General features: G+C 39.1%; 1 protein-coding gene across 11 annotated transcripts in view; it reads left to right on the top strand.

The window, feature by feature from the left end:
* The window catches only part of LOC145978267 (unconventional myosin-XV-like), a 536876-nt gene that overhangs the window by 456172 nt on the left and 66127 nt on the right, over positions 1-14577 (top strand). For 10 of the 11 annotated variants that reach the window (XM_083110775.1, XM_083110774.1, XM_083110769.1 and 7 more), the window contains one exon: positions 7266-7462. In XM_083110775.1, the coding sequence (XP_082966901.1) occupies positions 7266-7462 (197 nt within the window). The remainder of the gene's footprint in view (positions 1-7265; positions 7463-14577) is intronic. The other variant, XM_083110770.1, reaches the window with a different exon arrangement.

Raw genomic sequence — 14577 nt, 5'->3', positions numbered from 1 at the left:
ACGTTCCTGCGCCACTGTTCACATACAACGATGCCCAGGCTAGGATTCGAACCCGGGACCCCTGGCGTCGTAGCGCGATGTGCTAACCACTCCGCCACGGGAGCCGGCAATACATTATTTTTATTATACACACACACTCACACATACTACTTCAAACCAAGTGTCACAAATATAATAATTATTATTATATTTAATTAAATTAAAATATTAGTTAAATATGTAAATTAATTAATAATGAATTATTATTATTACATGAATAGGTAAAATATAGTAAAATAATATAGATATAACAGCATGTATTCATTATCTAGCTTACGTGTAGTTAAGATCGCCAAGATTTGCATAAAAACAACTGCCCTGGCAAGGAATTTAATGTCAAATAGAAAAATAATTGAATATTTATTAAATAACAAAAAAGGAGTTGGATCCAATTAATGAAAAGTAAAGTTCCTGATTAATATTTTATGGATGATATTAGTAGTGTCCATAAATGTTTGGAACCCTTCAAAGCTGTATGCGTCAAATTCCTTGCCTTCCAATAAGTTCAGTGGAAGTAATCATCGAACGAAAGCTAAACAAGATTTTGATTATTTACTTTTACTACTTGGTAAGTATTTCGGGGAGGGGGATCAGGAACCCCCCTTAAATACGTCCTTGATATCTAAGTATAATGTGAAATATTATATTTTAGAACAACACACACGAATGTCCTGTTATTTAATGCATATTTTGCATAAATATTTTTTTCTTTGTTTTTCTTAGAATTAAAAAAAAAACAGATTTTAAAACCAGATAAAAATTCTGAAACATATAAAGCTCTGGACCTTGTTCGGGGTTTGTTTTAATTTAACGGAACGGAAAGTCAGGAGTTTTAAATGTGAAAATTGCGAACAAAGATATATCTATTCATTTTAATGCAGGTTGAGATTAAAGGGGATGAGGAGGATCTTGGGCCACCCCAACCAGAAATAATCATCTCCCACCCAATGGATATAGAAATTACATTATTAAATATATAATACTTATGAAGTTCCACTTCAGTTCTTTTCATTCTAATTTTAAAGTGCTATAGCTACGCATAAAAATATCTTAAACAATTTATGGCAGATGTGTACCACATCCAATGCCTTTTAGAAGCCATGTATTTGGTATTTTCTCAGACACCTATAGGGCGTTGTATTAAAAAAGAAAATAAAACTAGAGTTGAGATGGTTCCCGATCAACTCGTAAGAAGTCTAAGTTTGAAATATTTGTGAAACATTTGACAAAGCATTTATTTCTTATATAATTACAATTAGCTGTACCTAATGACACTCTAGAAGCACTTTATCATTACATATACAAAACCGAAATCCTTCAGATCTCAGAGGAAACAAGGAAAGTTATATGCTCAAGACTTTTTTTCTTCTTTTCAATCTTTGGTGGACAATATGAAGAGCCGGCCAAGGTTTATTTTCGTATGTAATGGTATTAAATGCAGGTTCCTGCGTGTGTTTTTGGGTGACATGTCAATTTCTCGTTTATGTGAAAAGGTAAACTTTAATGTAAGCAAAAGCATGTGCGCGTCACAGTTAAAGATTTTCGCATCTACAGAGAAAATCCAAAACGCATTCCCACCTCGCCGGCCTCCGTGACGATGGGGGTTAGCATAGCGCGCTATGACGTCAGAGGTCCCAGGTTTGCATCCCGGCCTGGGCATGGGTGTTATTTGTGAGTGTACATCAATTTCATCATATCATCACTCATCCTCATCTTCGCGATTAGCCAAAAGTGGCAGAAATGCGAAGTAAAATAAATAAAATAAATGAATCAAACACCTTGTGAATCCATCCAATCCAAAATATACCAATAGAACCTGCAGTGAATCTCATTTATGTCGTTCATTCATCTGACTAATGTAATGTACAGTTTGACTTTAGGGTTTAACTTAAAATGGCGTTGTGTTTGTGTTGCATTCGATATCACAATTAGATTATAAGCAATTAATATCCAATTATAAGTATACCCTAATACATAGGTAAAAAAAAAGTTCACCTGATAAAGTCGCAAATTGCATCCTGTTTAAATGTGTAGGAAAAATTTAATTTCGCCTAGGAATGATATCGCTATGCGATGAGTCGAGAATTGTCACAGCCTCATCTCATCTCCTGTGTGGTGAGGTCCTTCTCGTTCTTGTTTGTGCTTATTTTTGTTTCGGTTTCCACTCTGAAGTTATTAAAACTTATTCTAGATTCACTTCATGCTCAAATAGGCTAATCGGGACTCTATTTCCAAAAAAATATCTTAAAATATACGTTTAAGTATAGTTTTCCGTACACCATCTTACAAAGTTATGAAAAATATGGGTGAGGTACAGGAGTACATTGTACCCCCCAAGTTGGTCTGTCGTGTCTCGTCTCGTTTGTGTAAATATTTCGTTTCGAAAAATTACATTTTAAACATTCAAAAGAAAATGGAGTCAGTCATATACTCTTCTGATGAAGATTTGTATCTTATCTTCGAATCGACGAGACCACTTCTTTAGCATTCGTCTGCAGCATGATTTTCTGAGAGCAAATATGGTTCCATCGTTCCACACACATTTTAAACAATTTTCATCTCCTTAAAGAGGTTACCAAGAACACAGGTCAATGAACTAACTAGTAGCAAGCACAATGTAGTAGAATAAGTTTGCAATGGATTGAATTTCTGTGGTAAGAAAGATAATGCTCATAAATTATAAACAATATACACTTTTTTTATTGGGTGAATTGAAAATAGGTTCTTTTAACAGTAGCACCTTCCGTCTGCTGTAAAAATTAAAAAAGGGGGGTACAACTCGATACGGGGGTACAGTACCCCCTTTAAAAATTTGGGGGTACAAAGTACCCCTGTACCCCCCCCCCCCGTTCCTGCGCCACTGTATGTGAGTGTTAATTCATCATATCATCACCATCTTCGCAAATTAGCCAAAAGTGGCACAAAAGGCGAAGTAAAATAAAGCAAATCAATCAATCAATCAATCAAAAAACAATGTATTGTTATTATTACTATAAATACTAAAATCTAAACAAACTTGAAACACCTTGCGACAAAATTCTGCGTACGCCAATTATAGTTACAAAAATTGTAATTTTTATTTAGGAACTGTAGGTATACAAAATAGGAAATGTTTTCGATTTTTCTTTCATTGCTCTTTATGGAAGATTAAAGAGAGAGAAAGAGAGAGAGAGAGAGAGAGAGAGAAAGTGCCTTTTCCCCTCCCTGCCTCTCCCACATAATGATATATCCAAGATTCAAGACATGAAAGCGCGGCTGTGTTTACTATTCCATTTCATGAATGTTTGAGAATCTTTTGTCATCAAATTACGGATTTACTATCCATGAAAAATTCGTTACGTGTTAAAAGAACGATAATTCATGTTTGTTTTCTTCGCTCGCCTGCGCGCCAGATTGTCAACTGCTTCACAACAAACAAATTCTCGTCCTTCCACCCTTGCAAGCGATTGCGCAAGTTTCCTCTCAGGTACCCACCCCACTCCAACTGCTCTCCCGTCAGCCATGAACAGTAAACAGCGATTGCTTACCTTCAACGATCTCATATGAAGATCTGTTTCCATGTGTAGGTAATCTTTTATACTTTATTAAAATCATTTCGCTGTTTCTTTAACATAACTTGTGTAGGTTCGTTAGGGACTATTTACTGTGTCGGAGCTCTACGAGGAAGTAGAAGCTGAGACCCAAGCAATCTGTGAAGACTGCCAATCTCGTGACGTACTCGGTTACGTCCGAGATACGTTACAGAGTAAGCCACGCAAAAACCAACCCACATGACCCTCCTTTTTTCTTCTTCTTTCTCAGATTCGACTTTCGTCAAATGTATGAAGGAGCCTTAAACCACATCGTAATCCCCACAAAATATTTAATTACGAGCGTGTCTACCGAAAGTAACCTTTTTCTTAGCTTTACTGAACATTATAATTGATCTGCCCCTCCCCCCTAAACAGGGGTACCATCACTCAAGACCCCCCCTAAAATCGTTCATCATAATGGAGAATATCGCGTGGATCCCACTTTAAACTGTAGGTTCAGTCCCGATTAGCTTTAGAGTGCATAAAGTAAACTTAAAACATCAAATCAATCAATCGAGAATATCGCTTGTCTTGTAATGCAGCTTTAGTATAAAAACTTCATATTCATCCCATTAAAGCGCCAAACACACATTGTAGCAACAAGAAGCGAAGCGAGCAAGAAAATTTTTACATGAATTTCTTTGCAGCCTTTGAAGAATATTAATTTAATGGGGTGTCAATACTTTCTTAAGATCCCGAGATATTTAGTCTTTTCCCTTTCCAGCTTTTCCTTTGGCACATTCGGGGTCGAAAACGTGTGGATGTGTGTACAGTCTCCAAAATGTAATGTTCGAACTCTCTCCACTACAGAAATCCCTTGACAATCTAAGATTTAACACTTTATCAAGAGAAATCTCCCTTTAAATTTCATACTCAATCCTATACCACCAAAATGTCCATGCCAATTTTAGACTTACTGTTAATATTGAAGAGTAGATATTGCCTCTTCCAAAAAATTAATTCTCAGTCTCCACGCCAGAATTTCCGCAACAGTCTAAGACAATAGGAATACACAAGAATTGGATACCCCCTTCAATTTAATGCTCAATCCCCCTCTAACTAAAGTACTCGCCATAATCTAAGACCTAGAGTTGGATACTGTCCCCCCAAAAGTTTAATTCAGAATCCCCCTCAGGACCCACGTGTCAATTAAGGCCTAATATGTACGAGTTCGATATCCCCCCCCTTCCTTTTCGATAATGCCCTAAACACTTTCATTTCTCCATCTAATGGATCAAATATGGTGCATTTAAGGTGTAACATTTTTACATATATTTTGGAAAAGATATAAATGTTGAATTTTATATTATTTGAAGGGATAGAATCCCCCCAAAAAATCTCGATGGCGCAACCTGCGCCATAAAACCTCCCTGTGAGCACCCCCTGCCCTGTGCTGATTAAGGTTTGGAGTATCAGTAAGCCTAAGGGAAATTTCGCTTTACTTATGCAGCTCCTGTGTAAGATGTAAGTGTGGGGCATCGAAACGTTGGTGTTGATGATGATAGCCAGGAGCGTATATTCTGGGCTAGCCAGGCTATCTGCGAAGCCTGAAGTCTAGAGAATAAAATTCAGAGAAAAATCGATCAAATTGTAAATATTTTTATTCATATCAGTGAGATGATGGTTCTGATTCTGGACTTGGCAACGTGATTTCTTATGAGTTGGCAACCTGATTTCTCATGAGTTGGCAACCTGATTTCTCATGGGTTGGCAACCTGATTTCTCATGGGTTGGCAACCTGATTTCTCATGGGTTGGCAACCTGATTTCTTATGAGTTGGCAACCTCATTTCTCATGAGTTGGCAACCTGATTTCCTATGAGTTGGCAACCTGATTTCCTATGAGTTGGCAACCTGATTTCTTATGAGTTGGCAACCTGATTTCCTATGAGTTGGCAACCTGATTTCTCATGAGTTGGCAACCTGATTTCTCATGAGTTGGCAACCTGATTTCTCATGGGTTGGCAACCTGATTTCTCATGGGTTGGCAACCTGATTTCTTATGAGTTGGCAACCTGATTTCTTAGGAGTTGGTAAATTTATTTCTATTTATAGCCTAGGACCACGTTACATAGTGAGATAGCCCAGATTTTGGACTCAGTATACGTCATTGATGACAGCATACCACAGAATGAACGTTACTTTGTGTGCATTTTATTACAAAATACTAATAAATGAAGAAGTTAAAATTCCGAGGGTGCATAGACGGGTGTGGTCATTTTGCAGCCTTTTAAAGTATACGACGAAAACCTCCTCTTATCTAAAGGTGTTACCTTGACGTTAGAAAAGGGCTTCAAAAAGGTTAAGGTTGTCAATGGACCTGCACAAGACGTTAACACGGTAAACGTCCTCAGAAACAGTGTAAGAGGGTTGTTGGGGTCATAACCCCCCTCTTTGACCGAGTATACCATGAAAAATAACGTCAAAGGCAGAAAAAAGATGGCAAAATTAGGGTTGACTTAGAAAAACTATACGTAACACCCAGGGTGCGAAATTATTGAAAACTGAGGGGGGGGGGGAAGTTCTTCATCTTCAAACCCCACCCCCACAAACAAATGTGTATATTATACGACATGCATATTTGGAATGTTAATAAAAGTATAAATAAATTACTCAATTACAATATATTGTTAGTACTATTATTATTAATTACATAAAGGAAATTAATTTGTTACTTTTATACATATCAGATATTGCAAAGAAGCTCATTTCCTTGCCAACTGGTTAAATATGTTAATAAATTATGAAGTAGTTCAAGTGGTTTTATTATGTGTAAGTTTTTGTTTAGTTTGTGCTTTATGTTAATATAAATGAATTAGATTTCATAGTTATTATTGTTTTGCATTCTTGTTTTACTTTTATTGTGCGTATTGATGTAAATTTGTTAATGATCTCTTGAGAGAGGAAGCATTCAATACTCACAACTGTAGGGTGTTTTTGTCAATAAACATATAAAGTGTATAACTGGAATTCAAGAGTTAATATACTACATAGGTTGTAGTCTGTGCAAAGCTGCACTATCGATGTTCAACTGTTTTTGGGTTCTCGAATATTTTTGTTCTAGTACTTGTGTTCGTCCGAGTGAGAAGCACAATAAATTTCTCAGAATAAACTGTAGATGTTCTTTTATTAAACCAACAACAACTACACTAATTTGTGTGTGTTTTCGATATTATTCTTAGTATGAAATTAAAAAGTAATCGTTTACCATTTGTTTTTTGTAACAAAATCTCTCCACGCCCCGGAAATTTTTAGTGGGGGGAGTTTTGAGGCCAAGATTGTTGGTGGGGGAAATCTCCCACTAGTGTTGCCCACGAGACGAGACTTTGGCCTGTCTCGTCTCGTGGAAATGCTGTGAAATGCTGTCTCGTCTCGAAAATATTCGTTTGTCTCGGGACACATAATCAATCTCGTCTCGTCTCGAATTTTTAAAAGCCTGTCCCGTCTCGTCCCGTGGGAAACACTATCTCCCACCAGGATTTGGCACCCTGGTAACACCTCCCTATCGAAAATCCTGGGCACGCCTCTGAACACAACACATTGGAGGGCCCAGCGCTCATTGGAAGTGTCTTTATATTCTTGTGTTGTTTTGATGTGTACGCCTGTATCCGAACTTTGGACATTTATTTGAACAAACTTCTCTATCTCTTTTCAGCAGAAAACGTCGTCTCAAGGCGACCCTTTCCAGCAGGGCGGGAAACTGGACCAAGAACTGAGCGCCTGGACTCGGGGACAGGTGCAACAGAACCCTCCGCCGTCCGCCAATACAGAAGTCCAGAACAACGTGGTGCATGATGGGAAACACTCGCTCCTGCAGTTCGCCATGCATTACTTCCGGCAGTCGCCCGAAAAGTAAGTGAAAAGGCTATTTTTCCCTCCTGCATATTGTGTTTTGCATTGAACATCTGTCGGTCCCCTGGTCCAAGGTTGCAAATAACGGGGGCGGTCGATGACGTGGCTGTTTCTTTGTCCGAACTGCGGTGTGACGTCATTCGAGGGTATGGGGAATTTTGTCAGGTGGCTCCCCAGTGGGAGGTGTGGGAAACAATTCTTGCGCGGACCCTTAATTTCAATGTTAATGTTTCATGGCCACAAGATTAATGAAATTAAATTACCTTAAATTTAATTAGTATAATCTATGACTGCCGTAATGACCACATGATTTCTAAAGTAGTATTGTATCATTTAAAACATTGGCGTATTCCCAACCGAAGGAGGTCTGTGTCTGCACTGCATTCAAGTGATTGCAGATCTGTTGTAGAGCGGTGTTTTAAATATTACCAGGTAAATTGTCCATCACCACCTTCAATCACGTTGTTTTATACACAGTGTAATGATCAAGATTTGAAGCAAAATGCCCACGAAGAGGTTCACAACCTCTGCGTCAGCATGAATACATACAATTAATTTCTTTAGAAACACGTAGAATAATAAGCTGATCTCTCGGGGGGGGGGGGTGATTATCACACCACTCTACGACACCAAGGGACCCGAATTTGAGTCCTGGTTTGGTCATTGGTGTCGCGATTAACCAAAAGCGTAAAAAAAAAAAATAGCCAATTCAATCAATCAAACGTAAGATGAAGGAAAATAACGCTGGTCATATTTATGAACCGAACTAGGAAAGTCATAATATAACAGTAGTGTTTTGGGTAATATGAATTATTTACTGTAAGGCTGATGCTCAAAAGGAGCTTCCCCCCTTGACGTGCGCCATTGCAAATAGAATGGATCGGAATCTCGTTGAATCAGTTTTCAGCCAGGCACATAACATTCTCGGTGCTTCGCTGTGTGAAATTTTCGACCAAGTAATATTCGTGTTTCTTTCCTCTAGTGATTTCTAGAAAGGAAACCGTATTGCAATAGTCAGACACTCATTTGATCTTGATTTGGTGGTTTTGAAATAATTTTTAGCATGAATTCGTGCATACATGAATAAAACGTAAGTTTTATAATGTACAGTGGGATCCATGAGTATTACCGTGCAAATAGTCCATCACCATGTTCGTGCAATTTATTCCACTCAGTAGGAGCTTCAAGAATTAAAAGAAAACTCAAAACAAGCTGTTGACAACTTCTGCACCACCATACATAAAAACCCATAGCTTAAAAACACATAGGATGTAAGGAAAAAATTAATGAAAATAGTCATGGACAATTTGCATGGTAATACTCATGGATCCCACCGTACAAATTATTACACGACTACGTGTTCGGAAAACCTCATTCACAGCACTGATTTCAAAATTTTAAAAATTACAATTTGAAAAATATTATTGATTCAAATCTTTCACAGGGTCAGAATTCCGGGAGCAAAATTCATTTCAACCTGCATTTTCTGTTTGTAATTTTGCAACACCATCGTTTCATTATTTCCATTTCCACCATTTTACCACAGACAAAATCTGCAAAATAGATCTGCAACTCTGCAGTATTTTGTAGTTTTGTCGGCTGCGAACGATGCTGGTGACATCTACCAATCGTTGTCGAAGTTATTCCCGCTAGATCAGCAATCAGTTCTGCACTCGTGCCGGTAGATGGCAGGTTACTCACAGATAAAAAGAACATGTACCCAACCAAAATGTTCTTAAAGTCTTTGCCTTAATTTATTCTCTCACGATAGGTGCTGGGGCTTGCCCCGAGTTGATACCTTTCTTGAGATGAGAGCTGCTCGAAAAATATTCTTAAATTTCCTGTCATAGCTATTCATTTTATCGAAATTGGCAACTAGGCAGATGATATATGATTCAACACGTAGGTGGCGTCACTATCTGATAGCTGGGATGCTAAACTCACCAAAAGAGCGATGAGATGTTTATTTCGTCGGAAATAACCCGTAGTTTGCAGGTTTATTTGGTCTGAAACATGATGCAACTCGCAACTTATGTTTTCGCATGATAAAATCACCATTAAATTACATTATTTATGATTGGCAGAATCATTAAAGGTTGCTTTTGAATCTGCTATGACGAAAATTATCTATGGAATCAGAAACGCGGCCTAAAATCACATGCAAATCTCAAACGTTTGTTACTGAATTTTTTCATGGTTCGCTGCAAACAGTTCCACCGAAGACCAACAGATGGCGCGCGCATGCAGTGTTCACGCGAGCACCCAAGTCAAGTGCTGTAGAGTGCCACACACGTAAATTTGCCGTTGCGTAGAAACGAATTTTCTTTTCGTCTCCCTCTCTCTTAGCATCATGTGTTCTACCCTGCTCGAAAACCTTCGCTATTGTTGCCATATTGTCATTCCATTCCTGGACACACTCGCGCAAACATCATTGAAAACAATTGAATAGCGCTCCAGCTCGCGGTTCCCACCTTTCGGCAGGGACGGAAATGTGGCAATATAGCACGGCGTAGTGCTTGCTTCTTTTATGCAGTGCATGTTCATTGGCTAGCTAGTAACTAGTGTTGCCAACTGTAATAATGAAGCACGAAAGGCAGGTAAAGTGGCGGTGAGTTTTGTTGGATTGGAAGCACCATATTTTTATTTTATACTAAGTATTTGACCGGTTTGACGTTGTGTGCGTGTATTGCGTGTGTGTATGTAAAAGTGTGTGTTTGCTAATGAACGTTAAATTCCATAATGCCTCCAGTTCTGTCGAAGTTGAAATCAAAAACCTTGCATAGCCAAGCTCGGGAAATTCTAAGCAACGTGCACGCGTTGATGAAGGCCGCGCAGCTTATCGTCTAGTGGCAGTATATGTACTTGTTATTGTTGTGGAAGCCGGCATCCTTTGTAAATGTACAACAAAGGCAACCGACTGTCGCCGATCTCAGAGAGGAAATAATAATACTGCTTCAGGAGGAGTGTTATGGTGCAATTGTAGCGGTTTAACACGTTTGCATGTTATTATCTGCCGTTGCAGTTCCATACCAGTGTATACGGGTTTTGGGAGTGAAAAGTTAGAACGCCACCAGTGCATTAATACAATGAAAAATAATATATATATTTTTTTATTTTGTTTGAAATCACTCAAATAAGGAATCGTATGAAGAAGTCTTCTTTGCAGCATTTTTGGTAATTTTACGTATGTGTTAGTTCATATTTTGCGAATTTTTAGTCCATATGTATGTAGCTACATACAAAGCCACTTGTTAGTACATATTAATCCTAGTCCTGGTATAATGCATGACGTTTAAAACTCAACGTTAGATAGACCTGAATTCTCTAATTTTATTGTTGTACGTAACAGCTGTGCATCGGCGCACTGCAGCGATTTTTCTATCTGCTCCATTAGCAACACTGCTTCTTTAGTTGTTTCGGGCATCGCACGGCAGAAATATCTGCGCTGGACTCTACCGACGGAAGTGTAGATAGAGATTTATTTCCCAACTTCCTAACCTGTGGAAATTGAAATGCTTGTTTCGTTCTCCCCGTGTAACACTGCCTGCAGGGACAAGGAATGGTTCAACTCCGTCTGCAACAGAATGTGGGGCAGGAAGTACTCTTTTGATTCAGTAATTTATTGCCCCTTGGAGAGGAGACGACGAAACAGGAAACACAAAACAACATTCAAAGCATTATCCAGTCACATAGGCTATACGGCGTACGCTTTTAGAAGGAACATGAGTTCGGCCAATACCCAGCCAGTGCTACTGCGCTGTTGCCAAACTAACTGCTAGAGCAAGGGAAGGATAGAAAATTCGCGATGTGTCCCTTATTTTGATAATGCATGCACAGTATATATGAGTACAGTGAAATAATATAGTGAATATTTCTACACAGGATTATAATATCATATCACTGTAGTTTCTCGTAATATCATACGAGAAACCCATACCTGAAAGAAGCTTGAAGGTATTTATTCATTACCGCTCTCGTCGTCTTCCTCGGTCTCCGTGTCACTGATTTCACTCATTTCCGAGTCACTCTCCTGGAGGATAATGATTAGATTTTGCACCCTTGGTGCCTGTACTACTGGTGCTAGGTTTTGAGAGTGGCATTATTTAAAATAAAAAGAACACACGGAACACACACTATCGCACGAAAGGGCTGTATTTAATATTTTCACAAACTGTTCTTTGTGGCGCACGAGTGAACGATAAGCTAATAACTTTACACCGGCCTTGCTACGAAAACGATGAATCTCAAACTGACCCAGACTTTCAATGTTCGAGAACGCCCAGAACAATGAAGGGTCATTGTTTATATCGAGGCGAATTTAACACCCACGGTTTTCCCTAGACACAACAACTCAGTTGCGTCAACACGGTGGCAACGAAAAAAAAACAGGCGGAAGGAAATGAAAGGTGATGTTTCCCTTGTTTCTTCAAGGAACGATAACTCCGGCTGTAGGCGACGGAAATTCATGGGATTTGGACAGTCAAGTTCAAAATGTATTTCCCCATCTTATGATGAACCTTAAAGTGGCGAATTTTATGAAAACTTCTTGCGCGCAAGAAAAATACAGAACGCGGCTTTTAACTTCCGCGCCGCAGTCTCCTAACTGTACAACGTTGCACTCCTGCCATTCGCTGATCGCCACGCACACCCTCTGCATGGCCCCGCCCGATATCGCTTCTAAAAGCGTGCGTCGTATAACAGTTTGTCTCGTGGTCAGCTAGACTTCATCACTTTATTTATCAGATGGTATGCACAGTGGCGTGCCAAAGCGTGTGGTGAGGGTCCTAATCCCCCCCCCCCTTTTGGTCCAGTATTAAGATAGAATAAACGTAAAAGGCAAGGAAAAATGTGCAAAATAGGGGCTGACCACTCCACCCCCTTGTTTCGAAAATGAAGGCCACGCCACTGTATACACAAAACGTTGCCGTACAGCATGGGCGTATTTTTCGTGTCCAAGGGGAATTCGCCCCCTTCTTCAAGGAGTTACAGTAACTTGAAACATTTTGCCCAACTCGTTACATGCTAAAAAAAATAGGTCATTTTGTTGAAATTTTGGATCATTGTTTACTATTTTCCCCCTTTTACACACACACACCTTCTAGCTTCCTTTATTGCTACTTTCTTCCTCACTCACCCACCTTCTGTTGCTGCTTTTATTTAGATATCTTTCTCTAACACGGGCCCCTCCGATGGCGTAATGATAGGGCTGTTGCATTGAAATCGAGATGTCGCGTGCTGGATGCACAATGCACAGTGTTTCGTATCTTACTTTAAACTATAGGTCCAATCCCGATCAACCTAAAATTAACTCAAAACAGGCTTTGCACGGTCGCTCTCCGTCACTTCTTACATTTTATTTCCGTTTCGTTCTTTTCCCCTTCTGTCTCTTTCTCGCTTTAATAGTTTCTCTTTTTCCTCTGTCTTTCCTTTTTCTCTTTCTCACTCATTTCTTTTTACCTTCTGCTCTTTTTCCCATTTCTCTCCTCACTCTTTTCCATTTTTTCTTTGTCTTTTTGTTTCTCTCTGTGTTTCTCTTTTTTTCATTCTCAGCTCGATTTCTCCTTTTGTCTTCACTTCTCTGGCTTCCCTTTTCTCTTTCACACACTCTTTTTCTTTTTGCCTTTTCCCTCTCTTTTTCTTTGTCTCTTTCTCATCGCTTCCGCTCTTTCTCTGTTACTCGCTATTTTTATCCTTTCTGTTCTTTCCACTTTCTCTCTCTCTCTCTCTCTCTCTCTCTCTATCTCTATCTCTCCTCCTTTCTTTTTCGTCGCTCTTCCATTCTTTCTCTCTCCATGACTCAGAACCAATCAGAAGCGTCCTCTAGGTCACGAGTGCAGTTGTAATGGCGGCCGCGTGAGATGTAAACAACGTATCACTTCACACTTTTAAACGACGATAACTATTGAACCGAGAGGAATATCGCTTCGTATTAAATGGTTTTAGGTAGAGAAGAATGGCGCTGGTTAAATACATACTTTACAACGTTTACTGTAAACTTATGGAAGAATATTTTTGCTTTTTCAATTGTAAACACCGTGTACACAGCATTGACGGTGTAACTCGACGTGCCTTTCGTGCTGTATGTATTGTACTGGAATTGAAACAGCTAACCGAAATGTTCCATAAAATGCTTTCGTGTAAAGTATTATCTGTTATAAGATTTTTGGAAGCATTTACGTAGCATTTATGCCAGCAAACATGTTTAAAAAAATGCTTTCGTCTAAAGCCGGCTTTAGAAAAGTGGCGCTCTAGCATGTAACCAATTGAATACGAATGCAAACCCTACACACGCATATAGCGGGTCCTGTTGGGGCGTGGTTATAATCTAGGCAAGCAGAGGTTCCGGGTTCTGTACAACCATGCAAACACTTTATGCACGTGTACCTTCAAGCTTTAATGAAACGAAATCATTACCGCGTTGGCACTGACTCGTAAAATGAACTTTTAAAAGTCTTCATCAGGAGCTTTCGAGTTATGGTTCTCGTTTAGTGGGAGTAGGCTGTTCCTGTGGGAATGACGCCCGTGCGTCAAAAGGGGAAGGAAAGATTTAACGATCAGGACATGCGAGGAATTAACAGCAGTTAATCAGCAAGTTTTATTTAAGTGAAAAGTGTCATACTGCGCACCCTACATTCACTTCCTGCAACATTCACCTGCTTCAATGTGAACAGATTCGTTTTACTACCAAGGCGGAGCAAACCCAATTGAACATTATCCCAACTGTGTAGTGTGATCAGGGGTGCCCATCCCCCCCCCCTTCCCAAGGCCTATGACGCACTCCCCCCCAAAAAGAAAGAAGATACCCTTATGCCGAATTATTTACTTAAATTATTTTGGTTAGCCAAAATTTGCGGAACAATATAATACAGATATATTTAAGCAATGTATATTACTTTGAGTTTGACATTGATTGAAATAACATTTTACATAAATAATAATAACTTCTGACGTTGCAAAGTTTTTGCAGCAATTTTTTTGATAATTTCCTCATTTTGCACCACTTTTAAAATTGTTAGTGTGCTGAACCTTATTCTTAAAAGTTTGTCTGCTTGATTAACTTTGTATTAATGCGAACAGCCCGTCCCCCCCCCCCCTTCCCAAACCGATTCTAAAGG

This window comes from Lepisma saccharinum, chromosome 24, assembly GCF_977018435.1.
Source record: "Lepisma saccharinum chromosome 24, izLepSacc3.1, whole genome shotgun sequence".
NCBI classification, from domain to species: domain Eukaryota; kingdom Metazoa; phylum Arthropoda; class Insecta; order Zygentoma; family Lepismatidae; genus Lepisma; species Lepisma saccharinum.
The sequence above is the reverse complement of the archived record's forward strand: the minus strand, read 5'-3'. Positions and strand labels throughout refer to the sequence as shown.